The sequence below is a fragment of the Antennarius striatus genome, chromosome 19 (assembly GCF_040054535.1).
Source record: "Antennarius striatus isolate MH-2024 chromosome 19, ASM4005453v1, whole genome shotgun sequence".
Taxonomy (NCBI): Eukaryota; Metazoa; Chordata; class Actinopteri; order Lophiiformes; family Antennariidae; genus Antennarius; species Antennarius striatus.
In genome coordinates, this window is record NC_090794.1 from 10,052,069 (window position 1) to 10,078,423 (window position 26,355).

The following is a 26,355-nucleotide window of genomic DNA, read 5'->3' on the forward strand; positions in this document are numbered from 1 at the left end:
ATGTGTACACACACACACACACACACACACACACACACACACACACACACACACACACACACACACACACACGCGCGCGCGCTATGCCTAAAAAGGCATGTACACAGTCCCCTTCAAGCATCCCATTCTCAGATCCATTACTTCCCATGGAGGGTTTCACATTAATTACCCGGGATCAAAACCTACAAATCCCTCCACTGAGGATTGAACTGAATTGCTGAACTCCACCTCTTCATTTATGCTAGGTCCCATGGTACACACACACACACACACACACACACACACACATACACACACACACACACACACACACGCACACACGCACACACGCACATACACTAGGAGCCTCGGGGCAGGAAGGAGGTGCTTTTGCACTTCCTGTCGATGCAGGTTGTACAAAATGCCCTGGAATATTTGATCTTGTATAATCTGATTACAACTCCAAGGAAGATCATTTAATTACCATTTCAGTACAAAATATCATTATGAATATAGATTTCAAAATACTGCAGCTATATTTTTGCATGTATGTCACACATATACACGCTTCAATTATTGTGTTATTGTAAAGTGAATATGCCTATTAGCTATTAATTAATGGATGATAATTGCTTTATTATAATTATTTATTTATAAGTTGCTGTTAATTATTTGATTATTATTGTCGATTAATTATTAAGTAATTGTTCACGATCTGTTAGGTAGCTTTGTGGCTATTATTATGTCAGTTATCTTGTCAGCTGACAACGTGCCTTTAGGACCGGATGTATGTAATATATTACTAATCAAGGTGAATTCAGTTGATGTGCTTCACAGTGAGCACTGCACACTTGAAGAAGAAGAAGTAGTATACTTCTGTCATCCCCGTGAACCATCAAGCTGCTTCCTTGACAACAACATCAGACAAGAACAGGAAAGATCAAAAAACATTCCCTACAGTGATTGATCTTAAAAGGATGTGTGTATACAATCCTCATTGTTTAATAGAAATATAAGCACGGCACGTTTTTGTTCCTTTTGCAAATTTCCCCACTCATCTCCTTCCTCATGCTTAACTCATACTGATCACTGATAGGAAATAGGCAATATTTAAAAAGCTCTTGCTCCATCATCAGAGGGTGGCAGATTCCATCAGACTTTTGTGATTTTGAAGGTGTCTGTGGTTGATGTGGGTCGGTGCTAGACTATTGTTTTCTGCATAGGGTCACTTAAAACACACAGTAGCTCAGTCCATTATTTCTTGGCTTGAGGATTAGAGGGTCCACCAGCATGGACCAAAAGTATGGAGTGTGAACTGGTAGCTGGAGAGGTGCCAGTTCACCTCTCCAGTTCACTCTTTAAGTTCACTGCCGAGGTGCCCTTGAGCAAGGCACCAGACCACAAGCTGCTCGTACTGCATTAGGTGGCTAATTAAAGGCTGGGGAAAAAAAATGTTTTACAAGGGAATCATGAAAGTATAGAAAGTATACAAAAAGTATTAAAATGTATTTTAAAAAAAGTACAAAAAAATATAAAATAATTATTTAATGTGTACACACACATTAAAATATTTAATCTTTATTCAAATTTGTAATGTCTTTATTTTAGCTGTTTGTCTATCTAACCTTCATTTAATTTATCCTTTATCCTGCTGTCATGATTTTGACATCACTCTTCCAAATATTTTATTACTGTGACTAAAAAAATGGCTTAAGTGGAAAATCCATAAAACTACTTTTAGCTGCTAAGTGAAATACTTACGAAATACTAATAACATACTAATGAGCACTCCCACTTGAATTACTGTTTATTCCTACACATAAGTTCAAGAATAAGCAACTAAGATTAACTTTAGGTTTCTGAGTGTTTGTTATGATGTGAATGTTTTAGTATGATGATCTCAGAAAATGTGTGAATATGTTCAAACGAAGGACATGTAACTCTCATGTCAATCATAAGGCCTCATAACAGAAGTGACTTTGTTCATACAGTCCCTGATAGTTTCTGCCAGCTTTTGGCTTTCTGTCTCCCATGCTTTGGTAGAGATTATACGTAATGTGGCATTGAGGAAGCCATGAAATTGGCTTCTGAATCCTCGAAAGGCATCTTTAGAAGGAGCCTCCTCCTCTTGGTTTCGAGACAGATGCAATATCTGAACAAACTTCCGAATAACACCATGCTCAGTGGAAATTCTTAATTCTTTGTAAAGGAATTCTTTCCAAACTTAAGTCTTATAAATTTCTATTTTAAACCAAGCTTCCCCTAATTCTGAGGCGTCTTATCACATTTGCGTGGTGATAAACATGACTGCCAAAACTGCTCATTAAAGCGGTTGATTATTTTAAAGAGGTGATGCAACTTAGAGCAACCTCATCTCTGTGTGCGTTGCTGCCAGGCTTCAGAGCTGGTGGAGTTTGCCATCTGCTGGATGCGCTGCTCATCACTGCACACCTGAATCATACTTGAAAGGTTCAGAGTTTTCTGCTCCTGTATTTCTTTACCAGAAGACAAAACAGTCAGAAATAGAAGAATTGCAACTTTTTAACAGGTTTATTGACATGTGTATAGCGATTGTCTGTGCACCGGACAATTACAGAAGAATATGATACAAAGTAATGAAAATAGCTGTACATGACATAGATGTATTCAAAGGAATGCATTAGTAACTGTGAGGTTTTTATGCTGTATAATACGTGTCATTCATCTATAGGAAGAGGAGTTTATGAGTTGAGGTTTTTTTTCATATTTAACGGAGATCGGTTGATACATAAATTAAAAAGCAAGATTCAGAAGAGCAAAAAAAAAAAAGAAAAAGGGATCAACTGCACTTAAAGTTGTTTGAGGACTTTTCACCCAAGAGGCTTCTTCAGTTTTTAACAGGGAAAAGTTCAGTTGGAGCTAATGATCAATATTTGAGGTATTAAACAAAGTGACACCATGCAAACACACTGTATCTAGAAAATTCCCCAAAATGTAAATCTAAGAACGAAAGAGAAGGATATTGCATATGGACACCTGAAACCCAAAGAGAATAAAACAAACACTACGAAAACTAAAAATTCAGTTTAAATAAATGGTCTAAACTAGAAGCCAATGACGGTGCTGTAACTGTTCTTCCATCCACATGCCAATGGCGTTACATTAGCTGCAATATATACTATCTGAAAATGTAAGATTCACTTGATTTGGCGTGCTTAGTAAAGGGCAGCTGAAATGTTTTCATACGCGAGTAGACATTTTAGCAGGTTTTCATGGCAAATTGGATTTACAGTACAACTGTGTTTCACTTTTGAAGTAACTAACTGTACTTATTTAATACAGTACTATTACTATTAAAAAAAAGTAGGGTCTAGCAAGTTTGCACCACATTACTTGGACTCTTATTCTCTGCAATTAATAAAGTCAACTGGACTTGGAGGAAATGCTTAAAGAGTTCTTCACCTCTCCTCTAAGACGCGTCTTCAGCTCAGAACTGAAGGAGCTTTTCTTCCAAGCTCATTTGATTTATTTCAGAGATCTACCATTACCTGGGTGACTGAGAATCTTCACGGATGCCCCCCCCCCCTACTTTTTTGTATTTAAAACCCATGTATAGCTGTTACTAAAACTGTGGTTTCTGTTACCCTGTGTAATCAGGCTGCATTAGATGATTGCCTGACATCTAACACCTTCTTACAGTGTCTGCCTGCTTCCTTCAGGCCTTGCCAGCTGTCAATCTGATATCCTGAGCTGATACACTGCACTTTGGAGATTTTAAAATCTTGGTCTTTGACCTCAAATAATAAATATTTAGAAAGCACTGTGCTGGCTTTCACTTATTTGAAATGTTCCATGATTGGTCTAAATGGTAGAGAAAAACCTGTGTTAGTGCGGACATCTTTGTGAAGTAAAACCAGTTTGGTGGAAACTGTTAGCATAGTAGTACAAAGCAGGATTTAAAAGTTTTCATTCCCAACATCACACATCTATCACTCATGATGATTTTTCTAAGCTGTCTTGCGAAACCAAACAGCCCAAACAGAAGTGGTGCAGTTTTAACAGCCCGAGACTCGGAAGACAACTGGGTGTGGACAAGACGTCATCATGAACAACAGGTTGCAATCAACCGTGCAAAGTTTTCCAATAGGAGTATGTATAGTGTACATACCGTATGTGTACGTTCAACACATGCAAGCTACACACGATTTTGATGTGAGCGTGTATTATTGGTTATACATCTTCCACACTTGAGGCTATTATTGAAATTATCTGATTTTTTTTTTTTAGCTAGTTCACCAAGTTACACCATAATATTAATTTACAAAAATAGTATCACAATATAGACCATTCAATATGAGCACCAGAGATGGCTAAACATAGCCCGAGTATTTGGCTACATTCATTGTCTGGGCAATGCTTGTTTTTTCTTGTTTATAAATGGAAAAAGTTGTTAAGTGTGTTTGTTGGACACAGTGTTGGCAACATTTTTTCACTCACAAGCTCTCCTACATCTACCACACAATAATATTCACAAACATACACAACTTGCTTACATTGGAGGAACGACGGTTAACTAAAACCAATGATCATTTAGAAAAATAGCTGGGGTTTTTTTGTTTGTTTTTTTTACACTCAACATGTAAAATAATCCCTCCCCATTTCCTAACAAAATAGTTTTCTTTGAAACATAAAAACGTTAACTTTTGAGGTTACGCAAGGTCACACCTTTTGACACCCCATCACACCAACACGGACCCTGTTTAGCACAAATCAGGAACCAGAGGGGTGTTCAAATTCATGTAATAGTAACTGTGTGATACTTTTATTCACAACCGCTGCTACTACTCTGCAACCCAAACATGCTTATTTCCTGTCAGCATGTTTCAGCTAATGCATCTGAAATGAGCATTTACATAAATGGAGTCAATTATCACCGTCTGATGAAGCTCATCTTTATAACCCAATGCTTTGGTTGAATCGCATTTGGAAAGCTCATGATGTCGAACACACCCCTGGTTGAACCTTTAACCTGAAAACCATTCAAGCCATGTTCAAAGTGACTGCTGACATAACACCTGGCTAAACATTGCACAACATTTAGCTTATCTATGCCAGTGCTGTTATTGCTGTAGAGAGTTATGAATCTGAGTTTACCGATATTAATTCCCAGCCCTTGGTTACCCCCCGGTGCTCGATAATCTGGACAGGATCTGGATGAATTCTTGGAGTTGAGAAGATATGGCATGTTATGTTTCCCTCTAGTGCAACAGAGTTAAGAGGTTTTCATTCCAAGCTAATACCACACAAGGGATCACATTTATGGGGTCTCTCTCTGCATAGATTTCACAAAATAGGTAACAACTGATGTGTGGTGATTGAAGTGGTGTCACAGTGTTTATATAAAAACAAAATAAAACTATGTTCTTGTCAGAAATGCACAATGTCAGTTAAAAAGGAAGTGAGAATGTGAGAAAGAAGGTGTTAAACTGAGGTCAGGACACAGAAAACTGATCCATGGAAGACACTTGCAGACCAGCTGAATAAAACAGTTGCTTGTCCGAAACAATTAAATACAAGATGACTCAGCCTGTATGAGGCGACAAAGACTTTAAAATTAGCCTGAGGGTGGTGCCATTAAAAAACAGAATGATCATACTTGTTTTAAAAGGAGTCAAGCAGCACTGGTTAAACTCCTGAGTAGATTTTATTTCTAAAGTGCCTGTCGGGAAAACTGGGTCATCTGTGACATCAGCTTGTGTGGAATTTGGTTGGCATAAAAAAAATCAGCAGAATTCTCCCAATAGAGATTTTTATATATATATATATATATATATATATATATATATATATATATATATATAATACTGTCCTGTTGACCATATTCTGTCTATTTTTGGACTTTTGTTTAATCCTGTACCAATCAACATTCATTAAAGGATAAACAAGGGCTGGGATTCTTCTGCCTTGAGCGGCATTCATTAACAACATCTGAGAGCGTCTGTTACACAGTACGTGCAGAATACGTGGCCTGAGTGTAAAACACACATACTTAACTCAACCGTTCCCTATCCATACAGAACACTGATCATGTTTGTAGTGTGAATGAAGCTCAGGACTCTTCCTGTTACTGTGAAAGTGAACGGTGTTGCTGAATAGTGACTACTAGTCGATGGGACCCTGGAAGATGAGCCGCGTCCAGCCAGGGGAGCTGAGGGCAGCGGAGCAGAAGGGGCAGATGGGTCTGAAGGCGTGGGTCCCGTGTGGAAGCGGGGTCTCAGCCCAGTACCTGGCTGTCCTCTCTGAGCAGACATGGCCGCATGGCACAAAACCGTGAGTAGGCGCTCCAGCATCAACGTACACCGCAGGCTCGCAGCCCAGCCAAAGGGGCACGTAAGGCCCTACGCTCCTGCACAGGGGACATTCTCGACGTGCCGTGGAACCGTCTGCCTCGCCCCGCTCCTCCACTCTCTCGGATCTTTGGCCCCAGTCGTGGCGTCCGTGGACATGACCGCAAGTGAGGTACACCCAGGGCTGACGCTCTTCAAGGCTGAAGTAATTAATCAAAAGTGTGAGAATTTCCTGATAGAAGGTAATGAATATTTTTGAAACAGACTGTGGAACCAACCTGTGGCTGCGGGGTAGGCTGGGGAACGCCAGTGTACTTAGGCCTACGGGACACTGGGGGCGGGACGCATTAAGCTCTTGGCGAAGGGCTTCCAGGTGACGCAGTGTGGGAGCACGCATCAACCCCTCACCGGTACGCCACAGCAGGGTTGCGCCACACAGATCCACCAATGAGCCGTCACGCAGGGCGCTGCTCTCACCCTCCGCCTGCAGCCATCGACACCGACAGGCGATTAACAGAAAGAAACCTCACTAACAGTACGATTCAGCCACTTGAACATGGCGACCAAATGCCGACAGCTCACCAGTTTGCCCCGGCTGGGTCCGGAGCGTGTCTCCCTCAGGGCGTAGACGTCTCCACAGACCGAGATCTCCCTCCACAGACCCTGTTTGGGGTCCTCTGGGAACCCCTCTGGGTGCATTACTAGAACGCCATTTGTGGTCAGGCCGTCCATGTGCCCATCAGGATTTTTCCATTTGGTTGCTTTCTCCTGAGGGCATTCAAAAGATGATGAAAATTAGCATGATTTATAACAAGAAATAGAATATTAAGGAATTTATAACTATTTCAACCATGACTGAATAAATGCAATCTGAGTATTGTCAGTCCACTCACCCCTAAGAAGATATTTTTGGATGAATCAAAGCCAGCCGCGTAGATGCGTGCGGTGTACGGTGGGTTGCGTTCACATACAACTCTGCAGGCAAAACGTGAGATGGTGCTGGGAGCGATGGAGGGGTCCTCGCCCTCTTTCCCCCCTCCAGAGGTGTCTGTCACCACAAAGTCAATGGGACTTTCTGTGGAGCGTCCAATCTGCAGGACAGAGCACAGAGGAATGTTCATCATATGTCAATGACTGGCTGAAATAACCAGCTTTGTATTAAATTTTAGTACTTTGATATGTAACAACACAAGTACAAAGGTTTTCCAGTTCTTGTCCCCACTTAACTGTGGCTTTTATTGCCATAGAGACGTGGATGTCAGATATGTCATCCTCATGTTGGAAAATAATTGGCTGATACTATTTTAGGAGCAGAACACCATGTACAAAAATAGATACACAGCACCTGGAGATTTTCCACATGTCTCTATTCATAATACTTAATGAACCCAGTGTACAAAAATAATCTGCCAACTCTAGAAATTTCTTTGATAATATTACATAACAGTATATTTTGGGAGAAAATTGCTCATGAAGACAAATGTAGGTTTATTTTTGCTGCACAGGGAGCCTTTAAATGAGCCGTGTGTTTGACGTAGGCTTCCTGTCCCTCTGTTCTTGTGATTTCCTTTCTATTACCTGGAACATGTCTGTGTTGTTGTCATGGCAGTACTCAACCACCACCGTCTGGTTGCGGGACAGAGTAAAAGAGATGCTGTGCTGCCCCCTGCTGTGTACGGCCTGCAACAGCAACAAGCAGAGTCCAGTCATTTTCTAGAAGTCTCATCTTCCTGCTCAAACATCAGATTTCATTATTTTGTGACACAAACATGATGATGATGTAGCTACAGGAATAATTAATTAGAATAATAATTATTAAATAATTAAAATGATTGTCTGATAATGCATTCACAAAAAAAAAATGTTATAGCAACCTGACTTAAAAATATAATATTACTTCAACATCATCATGTGTCATTCATCTGACAATCTTGGTTTGTAAAGCAGAAACACACACACAAATACACACACAAATACACACACAGAAATACACACACACACACACACACACATATGCATACATACACAAAAAAAAGCCAGCAGGCTTCGTTATCCTTCCTCTGGCTCAAGAGGAAGTCACAGGGGAAGGAACATGACACACTGTCAAACACACACGTTGCAAATGTTCCAGCGCACACACACCCACACACCTTGCTGTCCTGTGGTGTGTTGAGGATGTGCACAGCACTGGGTTTGACACCGTTGGCCTTGGCCCTTCGGTACAGAGCAAAGCGGCTCTTTCTGCGCCCACGGTCTCCGCTCGGAAGAGAGCCATTGTACCTGGAGACCAGTAAAGAACAGGAAGGACAGGGGGGACAATACAAGGACATGAGCACGTCACACTCAGACTAATGTTGAGAAAACAACAAACAACTCATGTTACCACATCGTTTCAATCATCTCAGCTCATCAAGCTTTACTGAGAAGGCCTTGTGGTGGGAGAAGTGCTGTTATCTCATTTTTTTGCATACTTCTTTGAAATCTGTAATGAGTAAAATTTCCATGATTTTGTCATGATGTCTTCAGAAATATAGGCTCATGTGACTGTACACCTTGACTATATGGCTTTATTATTAAGTATACTTCTGAAACACAACGAGCCAGTCATGATTTACATCAAATTGCTGCTGAAAAAGACCACTTGACCTCCCTCATCAGCCTGTACATGAGGCTCAGGCATTCAGTAATGTCATACACCATTAACCACACAGTCATGAGAATATAACTACTACTGTATAGCTTGTGTTCATACACTGAGGCAGTTTTCCCATTTTATTAAAATAAATGAGTTAAAATCAGTCTGGTGTTATAGTCATTTAATAAAAGTCTTGACACAAAGCTGAACATCGGTTTGGCAATGAGTTAATTTTAGGTCTTCAAGTGAAGAGCAGGACATGGTCCTAATTAAACATGATTCAGAGGAAACCCAGAGGGCTAAACTCATGGGGGTCTTGATCAAATCAGAGGGCATCTGGTCTGACTCTGGTCAAATCTTTCTCACTGTGGCTTCACAGGGGGGTGGGGGGCTGTAGGAACCACTGCCTTCTTTGCGTTTGTAAAATTAAGCTGTAACCGTGATCGATTTATCAAGAGATTTCATGAGGAAAACAATCAATGGTCTTTTGAAAAATGACAAGGTAATTACATCATCAAATGACTATTAGCTGTAGAAAACAAGACAGGGGACCATGAGAATGAAAAATCTTTACAATTCATTTTTATCTGCTCTGTAAAGGCAGAATGGTGGTACAGTGGGTAGTGCTGATGCCAGAAGGTCCCAGGTTTGATTCCACCTGGGGCTTTTCTGTGCAGTTTTTATGTTCTCCTCGTGTCTCTGTGGGTTCTCTCTTGGTTCTCAGGCTTCCTCCCACCTCAAAAAGGATGTGGCTTAGGTGAATTGGACACTCCAAATTGTCCGTAGGTGTGTGTCCGAGTGCATGGTTGTCTGTCTTTCATGTGGCCCTGCGATGAGCTAACATCTTAGACGGCGTCATTCAGCCTCTCGTCCATAGCTAGATGTGATAGGCTCCATCAGAACATGTGACTTGTAACTTTGGCTGAAGTTGAGACGATTACGATCGTTTCAACCTCAAGAAGATGAATGAATGACTGTGCTCTGCATTTGTGGTTACCAGCTGTGATGTCTTGTGAGAACTGGCGCTGAGCAGGACTTTGGTATGGAGATCGGTATCTCGGCAAAATCTTCAAACAAGCCGCAGTGACGTGTGATATTTTATCTTCATGTAAGTTCAATCTGAGGATGCTCCTTGCTCCTTGCCAGGGCAAGTTTCTAAAGGGACTGGTTAAGAGGCATAAGATGTGAAATGGGACCACAGAAAGGAGGGCACAGGACAGGACATCAGCTTAAGGAAAGAGGTGAGTTAGGTAGTGTCCTGACAGACACAGAGAAGAAGACAGAAGCTAATTTAATAAAATTAAGTAAAGGGCAGGGAGATTGTGAGATACTGTCAAGGCCAGGCAGGGGGTTGAAGGGGAATACCAGTAGATGAACAGCATGACCAAGTGTGTTTGCACGGGCAGCTCTGACCTGCATCATGCGTGTGCACATCGTAAAGCATGATATGAAATATTCACTCCATCTGCCGAACCCTGCCCCCCCCCCCCCCCAAACACACCATGGAGACCTACCTCTGGTAAAGTCAGCACTCTGCAAAGAGGCGGGAGAGTGGTATCGATGGGACTGCATGAGAGATGCACAAATGTGACAGGAACAACAGGGGATCCCACAATAAAAAAAAGGTGTGGGGGAGATAAATAGAGAACCAGAGGGTGTCTTCATAGTGATGGGACTGGTTTGAAAGTGAGTCTAGCTTTTCTGGGCTGTATATGATGCCCTGACTAACTAAGGCAATGAGGGATGGCAGGCAGGCAGCCACTACAAAGATCACATTGCCTGCAGTGAAGCAGACATCGACCACATGGAGCATGTGATCATCAAGGCTGACAGATGCAAAGTTAAACCACCCTGGACAGGAAAACTGGCAAATAGCAGCAGAAACAACAACCTGCTTGGACTGAAGGTGCCTGCTGTTTAAGTTACCTGCAGTTTGTTTGTAGGCAGACGACACAGTGATGATCCTGAGTCTTAAGCTTTACCACTTGTGTAATAATTTCCTTATTCACTTAAAAGCACACAATCCACAACTGTAGATTGTTGTGACATTCATACATTTTGTAGATTGTGTTGCATTTTAATATAATATTCACAAAAGGTATACAGAACTTTGAGATGCCAGAATGATCTAAACCTATAGCAAAACCATAGAGATGATAAAAACATGTGGCCATTACAGTATTTTCTGCACTATAAGGCGCACTGGACTATAAGGGGCACTTTCAAGGAATGGCCTACTTTAAAACATTTTTCATACACAAGGTACACTGGATTATAAGGCATACTGTCGGTTTTTGAGAAAATTAAAGGCTTTTAGGTGCGCCTTATAGCGCAGAAAATACTGTACTTAGAATGAAACCACACCAGAATCACAACACAAAAAGTGATACACAATGGAAACACATCTTCAACTTTCATTGCGACACTTTTCATACTGCCACACAGTGCATGCTTCCTTTTAAGTTCCATGATCAAAACCTCACAACAGGCCTGACGTGATCACTTCCTTATTCTGATGAGTATGTGAAGGACTGCTCTGTTCCAACAGTCAGATGACGAGGAGGGTAACTCATCAGTATTCTGATACAGGCGGGCTACAGACTCCTCTATGTTGAGCCAGAGGGGAAGAGATAGGCCATTAGGTCAGTTATCTTTGGCATACACAGGAAGCTCCACAGGGCAAGAGGGAGGCCCGTGTAAGCCTGGACGCGACTGTGTATGTGTGTTGTGCCATTTGGGCTCCCTGCAGACCCTACACACACTGTGGTGGAGCTGCAGGGGTGGAAATGCTGTGGAAGCTGGTGGCTGTCATCAGCACATCCTGCCTGCTCTTTTGCTACTGATGAAAAGGGCTTTTCTCCTCCTTCCTTCCTTCCTTCCTTGGCAGGAATGGCCATCTAGCTCCTACGTTACTCAGTTAGTAAGTAGTTAGTAATACAACAGGATTTTATTACTAACCAGATTGTGTAAAATGCATGCATTTTTCATACTATGATATCATCCTCAATCCTAATTTTACCAATCTCAGATCCAGCATAGTATGACATCACTGGAATGTTCATCCTGAGCCATCCAGCTGCTTCCCCCACTACAACCATTGATGAAACCGTAGTAGCAGTGTGTGCTACGGCTGCAGCACATCCAGCATCCTTCACACATAAAAGCACCACAAATGATATGAGAACAATCAGGCGTCGCAGTTGAGAAGATTATGCTTTTATTAGAAGCATAAAGTAAGTTTGTGGCATTTACTACCGCCACAGAAGATAATTCTCTAAATATGTTGTTACGATGGATTTTTCTATGTGAAACGCGACGACTGTGAGGGCGGCTGTGGATTAAAGCTCAATCCACACGTCATCTGTTGGGTTCATGTGTTGATGGAGCCCTTACAAATTTCACCTTTTTAATTTTAACGCTGTAATCTTTTCCCATCTTAAGACATATTTTGCATCAGTATAAGTTTAAGAGACTTACCCCAAAATGACCAATTCGCCGTATTTTACCGGGTCTTTAACGGGCACATCATCATCTCCGTCTTTTTTCGGTGAATTCATCAGACTGAACTGCTCCAGAAGAAGAAGAAAAAAAACCGCGTCCAAAGGCAATAGTGGTGAGATAAAACAATGCTAACACACTCGAAAGTGTAAGGAAGTGGTGATGGTTGTAGTCTAACAAAGTTTGGACACAACTGACTGAAGTTTTTCCAGACTTCTTATAGTTTGTTGTTTTGATTTAATCCCGTGAAGTCGCATCTTTTCGTAGCTTTAATGCTAGCGTTGCTAGTTAGTATCGCATCATATCTGTTCGGTAGCATAGGATACTAGAGCTAACGGAGGGGAGCGGGCGGTACCACTTCTACAGGGGTGGACGATAAAAACATATGTCGACATAGTTTATAAAGTTGCCTGCCAGAGAAGACATAAGTATTCATAACACTTTTAACTTCTTTATTTTTTTGTGGTAGCATTGAGGGGATAAAAAAAAAGTGATCAAACGTCGAATGTAAGAATGGACTCAAATTTGAACCTTCCCGTGGAATAAGAAATGGATGCGTCCTGATCTCCAGCTGGCTCCCACTAATAAAATAAAATGAAACATTTCGAAATTCCGGGGAAGTGCCCACGTCTTCTAGAAGATGGAACCGGTATATTTAACGTAAAAGACTAGGTCATTGTGTGTAAATAAATCGAATATCTCGGAATATGTTGGTGATACTGAAGTCTGGCATCATGAGATATGGTGTGAGTGTGGCTTAAGTAAAATGTGGGTCACCACTGCGCCCCAGACTAGACGTTTCATTTTACTCCTATCTGCTTTTCATTTGGGAGTCTGGAGACAAATACAGGCCGACTGGACACCACGCTCCCACCCCCCCGTCCTTCTGTCTCTCACACACACACGTTTTTTTCTACATTATTTTTTGGGGCTTTTTTTTTTTCTTTTGTGGTCTTAATTGTATAGAACAACGGAGAGATTGTGACAGGAAGCAGAGACAGAGTTGGGGTTGAGTTGTGGGTTGTTCGCGCTCCTCACGCTGGAGTAGCGTCTGTTCTTCCTACACACTGAGACAGAATGATAGTTAACTACACAATTCTGTGACCGCATGAGGGCAGCGCATTTCAGCTGTAAAACACAACTTGCCACTCCATGAAGTTACTCAAGTGCAATCAAACTTCCTGTCTAAAAAAATACAAAACATGGCCAATAACTTATTGTAATCCAACGTTTGCGTGCGTGTTGACTCCATCTGTTATGTCACATTTAGTTTTCTTTAATGACATAGTATGAAAAGCAGGTTTTGTGGATTGACTGCAAATGTGGGTGTAAGTGACAATCTGCCCAGCCCTCGTGGTGGCAGGACTGCCCTCATCCATCACAGCAGTCTGCTCTGATTTCTGGCGGGTTCATGTGACATGTAGTGGCTTGCATGTCGGGAGGCGCACATGCACCATTCAGCATGTAGGTCATGTTGTCATTCCTATTAGACAGTGTGTGGTCAAATAAGAAAAGATACCTGTGCGCACTGATGGATACCACGTGAGTGAAATGACAATACATTAAAAATGGAAATATCTCCCTCAAAGACCAAGTAGAACTTCAAGGAGAGTATTGTGGCAGTTGCAAGTAGTAATGACTCATGAAAGAGTCACCATGTGAGTAAACTACCACACCCTTCATTTCTGAAGAACAGCTCTGTGTGCTCATACAGTAATTGGCTCACTTCATGAAGCGTTACAATAGTACACAAGTTTTACTATGCTGATCAGAAGTTCCACCTCCAGCATACTTCTTAAAATGTAGAAACTGGATGGACCAGATGTGTGGGTACCTGTGCTGCAGTAAGTGTGACTCTCTTTGCAATTCTTGAAATAAGGCCACACCCTCTTTCTCTCAGTTTCTCTTTTCTTGAAATCCCATTTTCTCAATTTAATCTTCCTGCTCCCTCTTTTCTCCTACTTTCCACCCTCTTAGGCAATTTCTTCCCACCACCACCATGCATCAGGAGGCAACCTCACTGCTCTTCTTGATTTATGTTGTTTATGGCCATAATGATCAATGAGTAGAGCCAGGATCCAGTTTGCACCGCCAGGGTTGTTCACTCAATTGAGTATTACTAAGAAGTTAAAATGTAAATAGTGCTTGGAATAAACAAAATACACTACATTTTAGGTAATTAATTTTAACTGTAAACAAAGGATGAAAGGATTAATCAACCTGTTCATTTGACTTGTACCAGGAAAGGTGCTCATCTTTATAGAGTTGATATTAGCTCAAAAAGGCCCCTTTTCTATCCAGAGAACTTCTCCACTGCTGCAAACAGGCAATAAAGTTTATATGATCATTGCATGATATCAGTTCTGTCGTCAAGCAAGTCAGATGTTTAGACTGCAGTTATGACTGACTTCACTCCTGCGGTATGACGGCTTCATCAGTCAGACAATTTCTTGCAAGTTACAATGCTTTGCGAAAGTATTGGCCCCCCACAAGAACTTTTTGACATTTTTCCACATTTCAGGCTTCAAACTTAAAGATAACAAACTGAAAATATTTGTCAAGAATCAACAACATGTGAGACACAATCGTGAAGTGGAACCAAATTTATTCAACATTTTATATTGTGTCTACAAATAAAAAACTGAAAAGTAGGATGCACAGAAGTATTGGCCCCCTGTTCTCTCAGCTCAGCTAACTGACTCCAGAAGTTCCCTGATGACTTCCGAATGATCCAATGTTGACCTAAATGACAACAATGACAAACAGAGTGCACCTGTGTGTCATTTGGTCTCACATTTGCACATCCTACTTTTCAGTTTTTTATTTGTAGACACAATATAAAATGTTGAATAAATTTGGTTCCACTTCACGATTGTGTCTCACATGTTGTTGATTCTTGACAAATATTTTCAGTTTGTTATCTTTAAGTTTGAAGCCTGAAATGTGGAAAAATGTCAAAAAGGTTTTTTTTGGGGGGGCAATATTTTCGCAAGGCACTGTAAATCACTGAACTGCCTGCAAGTGTTGCTGCAGCTTCTGGTCATCTTTTTGTTCAGAGTTAAACAAAGTATACAGTAGCATTGACATCAAAATATCATAAAAATGTAGTTCAGCTTCATGATCCAGAGCATTTACAAATTTAAATTCTCCATTTATGGCAGCTAGGTTTGACATTTAAATGTCAGTGAACGTATTTAATCTAACCACCCATGCTGGAAAGGAATTTGTTGTTGACTCTATATCACATTGAAAAGTAGCATCACACAAGACATCTAGAACCCATATTTGGTGTGGAAATCACAGATCAGATTGTATGCCTAATTGTGAGCATGTGGAAAGCATTACCTCTGCTATCATTATGTACTTTTGGTTGGCTGAGTTTCAAGTGAAACAAAACAGGCAAAATGTACACAAATCAGGATCTTGTTGCGATAAATTCACTCCTAAGAAAAACAAAATAACCGTGACATGCACAAATATGGTCACATATACACAAAAGATAAATATGTATACATGAATTGCATTAACATGCATACTAAAATCCATCCATTTCCTCTCCACTTATTCTTTGCAGGTCAGTAGGGCGGAAGGGTCCCATTCCGGCTGAGGCCTCCACTTCATCCCAGAGAAAAACAACTGTTCACACTCACATTCAGACCTATTGGCAATTTAAAATCATAAAACCACTTACATCTCGTGTCTTTGGACTGAGGTGGGAAGCTGGATTATTTAAAGGAAAATAAATCCAGACATGGGAGAACATGAAAAGTCTGCACAGGATGGACCGAAAAACTTCTTACAATCAACTCTATAAACAAATAAAAAGGAACGTGTCCTGTGTCACATGCTGTACACAATCATAAAAGAGTTTATCTCGTATGTGACTTGTTCCCATAATTTGCAAATGGAATATTATTGCATCATTGATGTAAACACACCTTAGGGGAAAGCTGCCTCAATTTGGATTTAACTGGTTGGGATTTGAAAGATGGGAATAGATACTTGGTTGAACTATCGGTAGTAAGGAATGAAGTCAAAACTGTCAATTTAAACCACTTAGCTGTGCTACATCCATCTGCTGCTGAGTTGTGCCAGTGTTGCCATAGAAACCAGAGCAAACAAAGAAAAAAAAATTCTGTAATTGAGCAAACCCTTCAGTGGTGAAGAATTCTGGATGTAATGCGCAAAAAAATGACAGCTGAGTTGCTAAAATCGCTTTATTACGAATCATACGTTGATCCTTTTTAAAAGCATGTTGAGCCTCCAATGAATGCACATGTGGCTCGTCAACGTTTTGTCTGTCTGTATGAGAGACACCATCCTACCTCGACTCAATGAGGACACAGATGGCTCAGCAAATTCACTTCCTCTTTGGATACTGGGACACAACAGGCACTGTTAGTGATTTTGCCTCCCTGCGGGGAAAACTAATTGCATACACAAGCAGGTTTGTTGCAAAACACTGAAAATGAATGGGATTATAAAGTGTGGCAATTGATTGTATATTTTGCTTTAAAAGGCACAGTCTTACAAAGTATATTGTATACTCAGTGCAGCTTCAACTTTTTGAATCTTTTCCAAATATGTACTGCTTTTAGGGTATTGGTGACATTTTTAGAATTATTACATCATTGAGTGAGACAAGAAGAGATGACGTGAGATCATATGACAAGCACAAGACAAGGAGGTCATTTGAGGAGATAAAAAAAGAAATTATGAACCAGATTCCGGTTAGAATGGAGCAAATAAATCTGCACCACATATAACAAGCACAACCTCTGTTGTGAGTTATTTGAGCAGTAAAAATAGGGTTTTTCAGTATTTAACTGTCATTGGGAGCTGGCTGTGAAGCAGTCACAAATTGTCATGTTCAGGGAAACATGGCTTACTTGCAGCTCAGTTTAAACTGACTAGTGAGTTCAGATGTCAGATCATTGAGCTCCATGGAGCACCTGCCATCAACCTGTCAGACTTAAACACAACTAAAACACAGAGGCTGCACTGACAGCTGCCGTCACAAGTTCCTTACATGATTAGCAGATGGTTTGCCAGATGGGTCATTAATAAGAAACGGAGGGAGGGGATGATTTATGGATTAAGTGTTGTGAGTTATTTAGGTTTGAAAGTTGTATTAGTGGCACTATTTCTGCATTTGTGTAAGATGGAGGTTGCCTACAGGCACCAGAAAGAGAGCGACATTTAGAATAATTGGCTCCCTGCTCAGTCTGACTGTGTTCCACCACAGACCTATTAATAATTACACAACGTGAGGCGGTCTTTGACCAGACTTCAACAGGTTCTAACAGCAAACCTTTAAATAATATGTTCATGAGGTTACTTGTTGATTATTTTCATCACCACCCGAAAAGCAACAGCAAGGATTTGCTTCAAATATGATTAAATTAAGGACAACCTGTAAATAATGTTTTATCGTCTGACCTACAGTTAACCTACTAAACATGCCAACCTACAGAAGATGTCATCCTGTGCGATGGCAGGCTTCTTCTTCCACTTTATAAATATTCCAGCTGTGGGTTGCCGACACAACAAGGCAGTCAGAGACTGCAACATCCTGCGACAACCCTGAATTCAAAATTTTTAACCTGACCTACTTTCATAATGGTCGCAGCAATGAATTCTATATTGTACTATTGAGTATTTGGCTATTCAATTGATATTTGTAAGCTGACCACTGTTTGAGGTATACCGTAGCAGATAGACTCAGGACAACCTACAATATTGTTCTGGGTATTAAAAAGGTTGCTCATCATGGTTACTACCAACAGGATTTCATGCTATTGTTTGATATTCTGATGCTCTGGGGATTTGTCAGTCCTGAGTCATTACACATGGCCAAACAGGTTGTTATTTACACACTAATGTAAGAGCTGAGCATTCACCGTCCTTCCTACCTGTCTAGCAGACTTCCTCGACTCCTGACAGGTCATGCTCCCTCAGCTGTGGCGTTCTTACAGATGTCATCTTCTGCACGATCTTTGTGACTTGTCCGTTAAACAGGAAAACGGGAGCACGGGTCTACTTGTATAAAGTCATTGTTGCTGTTTCTTGGAAAATCCAATTTACTGACTCAAACCTGTTAACATTCAATGAACAAACCTTTTGTTTTAAGAATGATCACAAACTGCCTGACATACATATACCGTATATAGTCAGAGTTTTTCTAAGATGGGGCCATAAATGAGTGTTTACATCCTTCCTCCTCTAAACGCTACTAAATGATGCTGATTCCCCTCCTCCTGGCCAAACATACATTTAAACTACTGCACCTTACACATCTCAGCAACACAAAGTTGCTGGATAATTGCAGTGCTGTTTACGAGACACATAATTTACATCAGACTAACAATTGTTAAAGCCTGTTTTGTCCTAGTCAACATCAGACATGTATGTTGAATTTTTCCCCCACAACCTTGTTAACTTTTCCTTTAAATCAACATCTGTGGTTGCTATTTATCATTCAGGAAAGTTGCAGCACAACACTCCTTATCACAAATGAAAACCAATCTGTTACGGTCTTTATCTACCAAGGAAAAAAATCTATCTGTAATTAAAAAAAACAACCATCATATAGATCACTATAATTTATTATTTATTTATTTTTGTATCTGCTGGGTCAACAAGAATCATTACAGTATTGCAGGTAGATTATTCTCAGTGTTAACTTTCTTCACATTTATTAAATTACTACATAAGAGATTGTTCTACAGAGCTTAAATGCAACCACATCAATAACATAAAAATCTAAATTAAAAACATTGTGAACAAAACAACCTGTGCAGCCGACCCGGGGGTTTTAGCTCACACTTTTAAGTCTCTCAACCTGCTGTGATTTAAGAAGGAGATTGTGAGAAAGTGAGAAGCAGCCTCAGCCTCCTATAATTACATCTGTGTGCCTGAATCTGTGTTGCTGTACTCCCACAGCACATCATCTCAAAGTGCAAGCACATGCCTAGAGCTCCTTATAATTATTACCACATTGTCTAACGCAAAGGAAAATACAATAAGCAAGAGACTCCTAAAGCTTATGAGGCCCTGGAAGCTGAATGTCTGCATGCTGCTTTTATGACATGCTTCGAAAGGACCCCATGACAACCAAGACACTAAGATTTTCTGAGGCTTCTGTGGCTCATCCAGCAAACCCTAAACTCCTTTTCTCCACGTCAGTGGTTGTTGGACAGGAAATGACAACTGCAGATAATCATCCAATCAAACTTGACATTTTTGTGCTTTCAAGGTGGTAACAAAAGAAATTCATGGTTGATTCTTATCCTCAGTCAGCTGAACAAGAATTGGGAAGATGGTGATTAATTGGGGGATAGTGACAGATAAATAAATAGCTGAAAGCCTCCATTCAGCAAGCAAGAGGCGATGAGCAATTTGTTTGTGCGTTGAGGATTTTCAATTAAGTATTTAATCAACAGCAAACCCCAACAGCTCCCTTCAAATGAACGTTAATCTAAATCCAAACAAGACGTCTTCCATGAAAGTGCTTCCCTCAGGCTTCGGTTAAGGTATTTGGAGAAAAAAAAAATTCATGGATCTACTTCTTTATTATTCACAAAATGTCAAGGTTGAACTTTGTCATATGTCTCATTCTTCCATCAGGTTTGAAGATATTCTACCAAGTAATTTATGGATATTTATGTGTAATTTTAATGAAATGGACACATCAAAAAACAAACTAAATTTTTGGCAGAGGTCATTATATAAAATTATTCTTACATGTAGTGAGAAATAATATGTAAAAAAGTGAACTTTAAAAGTGTTGTTTTGCAGATTTTGTGACTTCCACAATAGTAGAGCTACTGCAGTTATTCTGTTCTGTGTCCTGCCTTTGTGCTATGGTGGCTATAGCTTTATCTCTTATCATGTGACACTTCTCAAAGAAATAAACAAGCTTACCCCCCAACTCACATGTGAGCAAACTTGAGAAAAACCTTGAGTGTGAAGCCCTCAGTGCTGCAGTAGATTTTTTGCCGTTGAGCTTGTGAACATACCATGTTTAAACTCCCCGGCTCTATGGAAACAGCTGCGGGCACCGTCTATAGTCAGAGACAGGACCCATTTACTGTGTGACTACAGCAGTAATGAAAATGTGTCTATTCAACTCTAAAAATCATTATGTGATGAGTGATAAAACCACAATAAGTGCCTTTCTCACGTCCTGCAGAATAAACACTGATTGTATTAGATTAGATTTACAGGGACATGACCTACATTAACAGCTGGTTCAACACTTGGCAAACAGATTAATATTTCCTTGAAAGCCGATGCTTAGATTACAATTGCCTGACATATTGCAATTTGTGATACATTCACTGCTTTCCTGAGCGAAGAACTGTGGGGAGATGAAAATCAAAGATTGCCTGAGTACAAAAAGGAAAACAGGGGAAATGCCAATGAGCTCTATTCAAAAGTATTGTTTGAGACTTCAAGCCTTTTGATTGGTTTTTGTTTTTTTACTGCCTGTGGGTCTGAGAGGACTGCAATTTCATCTGTGCTGTATATAGTGCATATGTGGTACATTTGACATTAAAGTTGAATATGACTATGAAAAGATGCACAATAGTCAGTTCTAGTGAATCATGTTTACAGTTTTGATGCAACTGTTGGTAGTCTTAGTATAAATGGAGTCGCATTAACAGAACTACTTTAATAGGGCGCTTTAACAAAGTATCACAGGTGAGACTGACAGCGTCTGAAGCTAGCCGGGGTTCGGTGCATCCGCTGCCAAGTGCAGTGACAGCTGCACAAAAGGTCTGACATGTGCAGCACGATTCACTGGATCACTAATCAGGATGCAACATCAGACCTCTCCTCCCTTTCTGTGTTCCATCACTTGAGAACAGACAAGTAGTTGTTGGCATGAATAAAAATAAATGATAAGCAAACATTATCAGTCTCACACTGGCGTCAAATATTCAAATAAAGTGGTTTCGTTATGAGCGCACGCTCAGTAAATACAGTACAGGAAATTCCTGCAACTAGTGCGTCTAATTAAATAAAACATACTGGAAAGTGACGGCAGTTGCAGGAGAAGATAACAGGCTGTGGCATTTGTGTTCCCGTCTCTCTTCTAAGTGCCTGCCCCTGTCCTTCACGGTGGACGTGTCACATGTGTGGGGCAGCTTTCAACAGAGCAACAGGTCAAACTTCAAATAAGCAGCCACAGTACAAACACCACATGGTCAAACTGAGCAAACACAGATAGAGAGCAAGCATTCCTGCACAGGAATTCCTGGACTTTTCGGAACATCTCTATAGCAACCTATTAAAAATGTCATACCTCTAAAAGGACAAGTCTCCAGATGAGTGCACCTCAATTTTTATACTGTAATTAAATATAAAGTTGTGAAATAAACGCTCACTGCACTGTGGTTGCTCACCCAGGCCTTTAAGCCATCCATTTTCATGACATATTTTTCTTCTTTGCAGCATTTCCTGACATCACAGGATGATGTCACTTGGCACAATTCACATCTGTCTTTGCGTGCATGCAGAGAGGAATATGATATAACGCACAGCTATTTTGGCCTAGAAATACAAGATACACAATCGTGAGTGTGTAAAAGAAGATTAAAAAAAAAAAAAAGACCAGCTTGAATCTCATCTCCAGTCCGTGCCTTAGGGCAAACTACCCTGGGCAAGAGACCAGGCAGTCAGAAACCTTTCATGAAGTACACTTGACACTTTAATCAAGCTCTCAGTTTGACACTGTAGTTTTGTTTGTGAGCATTTTCTCACCAGAAAGTAAAATCTTAATCACAATGTTCTTATAAATCATGGTGTATGTTGCTGCAGAAGCTTTCTGGCTTATTTTTTGTGTGTTTAGAATCCCTTTAGGTTACCCATTAACAAGATAGCATCCTGCTTCTTCTGTAACCTCTTTACCCCTCTGCTCTTCATGATTTGCACCAGTTCCACATATACTCTTTGAATTTTACGGTCTTTGTTTGTAATGTCAAAAATATATAAAACAAAGCATTTGTTCAGCCTGCTCCCACATGGACAAAGTGATACTTGTCAAAGCAGGGCTTTACCTGACAATCACTACGCTGAAATTGGAGATCTCATCACTTATTCACAGCCAGTGACTCACACAAGCGAGTGCAGAGGGGAAACAGGCCGAGGCTCACCACTTCACATTTTACTCCTCTTGCAGTCATTTCAATGGCCTAAAAACTCTCACTTCTCCTTTTTTTGAGCTTTTTCAGAAGTGGAAATTTGCTTTTGCTCCTCCCCTCGCGATCACACACATTTATTTAAAAAAGGCATCACCTCTGAACTGATCTGGATATATATATTTTTTATTATTTCAACAGCATCGCAAGAAAATGGAATGGAAATAAATCAGCAGAATCTGTGAACTACTAACAGAAGGATATTGTGTGTCTGCTGGATCATGAAGTGTACAAATAGATGAGGATGAATAACAACAGAACAATAAAGAACATTGCAGTCAAGCACCTACATTGGAGGCGGTGGTGGGGGGAGATAGTTGTGACACTTGCTGAGGTCCAAAAGTCAGTAACAGGAAATGTAAATGTGCACAGCCAGCTAGTTGGTACCCCCTCCCACCTCTTCCCCCCTCCATCCCAAAGTGCAAACTCAACATTCAAGCACACATTCTGCCGTGTAACTCCCTTGGGTTTGAGGCACCTGTAAGTTGGGTCCCTTTTTAAGGCAACTGCAACTAAAAATACCCAACAGTAATGGAAGCTCTCGGAGAAACAAAAAGGCGATGAAAAGAACAATAGAAAACAGGTTCAGAAACAACAAAAGTATATATCCATATCACAGTGTGTGTGAATATCCAGCGTCCACATAGTGTCTTTTGAACAAACTGTCACAGTAGACATGTTGGATGTAATCACTGCACAGGGAATAATGCAAACACACTTCCTCAATCATCCCGGTACAAACAGTTATGAAAAGTTCCTAATACACCCATAATGCACATTCTTACACACGACACAGGCCAGAGTTTCCAGCCACGAAAGTGATATGCAGATTTTGGTGATGGTTTTCAGAAACCCCCATCCTTTGGATATGTAGCTCGGTCGTGAGAATATCAGCATAACAGGGGAGAAACTATAAGAGTATCCCAAAGTAAAGTCCCCTCAAAGAAAAGAGATGAAAGAAGGAAAACAAAAGAATTTGCAACAACAGTTAAAAGTTAAACTTATTGTATGTATAAACAGAACTGATTATATAGAAGGTGAACTAAAGCAAAACTACTAAAATGAAAGCCAGCCAAAAAAACCCCCAATTTGTCTTTTGTTCAAACAAAATTGGTGGTTATAGTAAAGTCGATGTTATCAAAAAGAAAAAAACAAACAAAAATATATCATTGCTGCTCTCTTTGACATATATACTCAGCAGAGAGGTCACGGTGTTAATTGCTTCAGATTGCATTTCTTTTAACTAATTCTCATTTCATTTTCATTCTCAGCTACTTCTTTTGCCTCCAGGCTGGTGAAAGGAGAAACATTAAGACTTGTAATTTGAGGTAAGCCAGGCCAGGCCCTCGTATAGTCCATCTCCTGTTGTCGCACACGAGGGCTGAACGTACCAATTCCTATCTCTGATCCGGGTCAGCCCCAGCTTCTCCTGGATCTCGTGGGGTTTCATGGCATCTTGGAGGTCTTGTTTGTTGGCAAAAATCAGGATGATGGTGTCCTTCATCTCCCGGTCATTGATGATTCGGTGGAGTTCTTGCCTTGCCTCATCGATCCTGTCCCTGTCGGCACAGTCCACCACGAAAATGAGGCCCTGGGTGCCGGTGTAGTAATGTCTCCAGAGCGGCCTGATCTTGTCCTGGCCGCCCACGTCCCAGACATTGAACTTCACATTCTTATAGGTGACAGTCTCCACATTGAATCCAACAGTGGGGATGGTGGTGACAGACTGTCCCAGCTTTAACTTGTACAGAATGGTGGTTTTCCCAGCTGCATCAAGTCCAAGCATCAATATTCTCATCTCCTTGTTGCCAAAAATCTTTGCGAACACTTTTCCCATCTTGTTTGCTGTTCATAAATACTTTGTGAGGATAAAAACGAACACTTCTCCAATGAGAGAAAAGACTACAACTGTGCGCCGAGAGGCCTCCGCGTGACTGCAGCGGTGGGCTGACACAAGTGTCAAGAGTCAAAAGGCTTCAAGTTTGGACAGCTGGTTGACAGATCCTGACACTTATCTGAACTATGATGATCAGACCTGAGCGGTGAACATTCAGCAGGAGCTGGGTCAGTTTAGCACTTCACAAATGGGTGGGGGTGTATTTACTATACTTGATCGGGTGACTTAGTATGCAAGAAAAAAAAAAAGTACAACCCAGAGTTCACAAAAATCCACTTACTACCACTGGGACTTGTTATTTTTTAAGCCTGCTGTATGAATCGGGCCTTATTCAAGCCCGACGTTTTCACTTCCTTGTCTGTCGGCTGTTCACACTTGTCGATGTGCTTCCGAGCTCTCATCAAAATGTAGCAAAAGAGTTGATCTCCGGTCAGTTTCTGCAACAGGACGTCCAAAGGAAGAGCGCTCAAAGGGTCATTGATTCATCCGACTTTCTTCTCTCCCCCCTGTGACACAAGAGCGGTCCGGATAAGGGAGGGGTGTTAGTACAGAGGACAACTTTGGATCGGGGAAAAAACACTCTGTTGGTGGAATATTGAAATACAAACACAAAATATAAAGACTAGAATCGATACTTACATCTGCGGCAATCATCCCCCGGTCCCCAGCCGTTTCTCCCCGCTCTAGCCGCTCTCTTCTTCCACGCTCTCTCTCTCCCTCTCTCTCCCCAGCCGTTCAGTCACATCGGTGGCGGTGCTGTGTTACCGGAAAAGGTGCGGACCCAGATCAGCCGCCACTTCCTCTACACCGCTCACATACACTCGTGCTGCGTTCAGGGCTTCCCTCTCAGCTCGGATATCTCAGCTGCTAGAAAAAAAAAATAAAAATCTAATTTTGTGTTCGTATGGATGGATCATAATCTCAATAAGAAGTGAAAACGAGAAACTGGAATTAAAATGTTATGATTCTTCTTTTTCTCTTACAGCACCACCTGTTTTGTGCATAACAGAGGATTCTGTCAGTTTAAATCTAATCTCTCGAATCATTCAATCAATCAATCAATCAATCAACTTTTATTTATATAGCGCTTGATCACATCTGAAGACATTTGGCCTGGACAATTTTTGTTTTGGGGTGCATCAGGCTGTTCTTCTCCTTTCGGCTTTTCCCTTCAGGGGTCGCCACAGCGAATCAGTCGCCTCCATCTAACCCTGTCGTCTGCATCCTCTTCTCTCACACCAACTACCTTCATGTCCTCTTTCACTACATCCATAAACCTCCTCTTTGGTCTTCCTCTAGGCCTCCTGCCTGGCAGTTCAAAACTCAGCATCCTTCTACCAATATATTCACTATCTCTCCTCTGGACATGTCCAAACCATCTCAGTCTGGCCTCTCTGACTTTATCTCCAAAACCTCTAACATGTGCTGTCCCTCTGATGTACTCATTCCTGATCCTATCCTTCCTGGTCACTCCCAAAGAGAACCTCAGCATCTTCATCTCTGCTACCTCCAGCTCTGTCTCCTGTCTTTTCCCCAGTGACACTGTCTCTAGACCAAACAACATCGCTGGTCTCACCAGTTTTGTAGACCTTTCCTTTCATTTTACCTGAAACTCGTCTATCACACATCACTCTGACACTTTCCTCCACCCGTTCCATCCTGCCTGTACACACTTCTTCACCTCTTTTCCACACTCTCCGTTGCTCTGGACTGTTGACCCCTAAAATCCTCCACCTTCAGTATTTGTACACATTTTTTGACAACTTGTGTTGTGGTGTACTCACACTGGACAGAATTTTGGGGACAAGTACTTTTATG

At 41.0% G+C, this 26,355-nt stretch overlaps 2 protein-coding genes across 2 annotated transcripts; both read right to left on the bottom strand.

The window, feature by feature from the left end:
* Positions 1–2,514: 2,514 nt before the first annotated feature.
* LOC137613491 (E3 ubiquitin-protein ligase pellino homolog 2) lies at positions 2,515–12,724 on the bottom strand. Its single transcript, XM_068342763.1, has 7 exons — positions 12,418–12,724; positions 8,456–8,585; positions 7,884–7,985; positions 7,199–7,396; positions 6,888–7,073; positions 6,584–6,789; positions 2,515–6,505 (listed from the first exon to the last, which is right to left on the bottom strand). Exons 1-7 carry the CDS (start codon positions 12,495–12,497, stop codon positions 6,121–6,123), a joined length of 1,287 nt encoding a protein of 428 aa, XP_068198864.1. The 5' UTR covers positions 12,498–12,724; the 3' UTR covers positions 2,515–6,120.
* A 10,024-nt stretch (positions 12,725–22,748) lies between these two features.
* On the bottom strand, positions 22,749–25,359 carry arf6a (ADP-ribosylation factor 6a). Its single transcript, XM_068342924.1, has 2 exons — positions 25,177–25,359; positions 22,749–25,043 (listed from the first exon to the last, which is right to left on the bottom strand). Exon 2 carries the CDS (start codon positions 24,475–24,477, stop codon positions 23,950–23,952), a length of 528 nt encoding a protein of 175 aa, XP_068199025.1. The 5' UTR covers positions 24,478–25,043; positions 25,177–25,359; the 3' UTR covers positions 22,749–23,949.
* Positions 25,360–26,355: the final 996 nt, after the last annotated feature.

What these genes read in the sequence shown, in the direction of transcription:
- LOC137613491 (XM_068342763.1), bottom strand. Translation starts at nt 12,497, where the DNA reads ATGAATTCACCGAAAAAAGACGGAGATGATGATGTGCCCGTTAAAGAC. An exon ending in GACCCAGCCGGGGCAAACTG is followed by an intron (nt 6,790 to 6,887) that starts GTGAGCTGTCGG and finishes CGATGGCTGCAG; the next exon opens with GCGGAGGGTGAGAGCAGCGC. An exon ending in AGCCTACCCCGCAGCCACAG is followed by an intron (nt 6,506 to 6,583) that starts GTTGGTTCCACA and finishes TAATTACTTCAG; the next exon opens with CCTTGAAGAGCGTCAGCCCT.
- arf6a (XM_068342924.1), bottom strand. Translation starts at nt 24,477, where the DNA reads ATGGGAAAAGTGTTCGCAAAGATTTTTGGCAACAAGGAGATGAGAATA.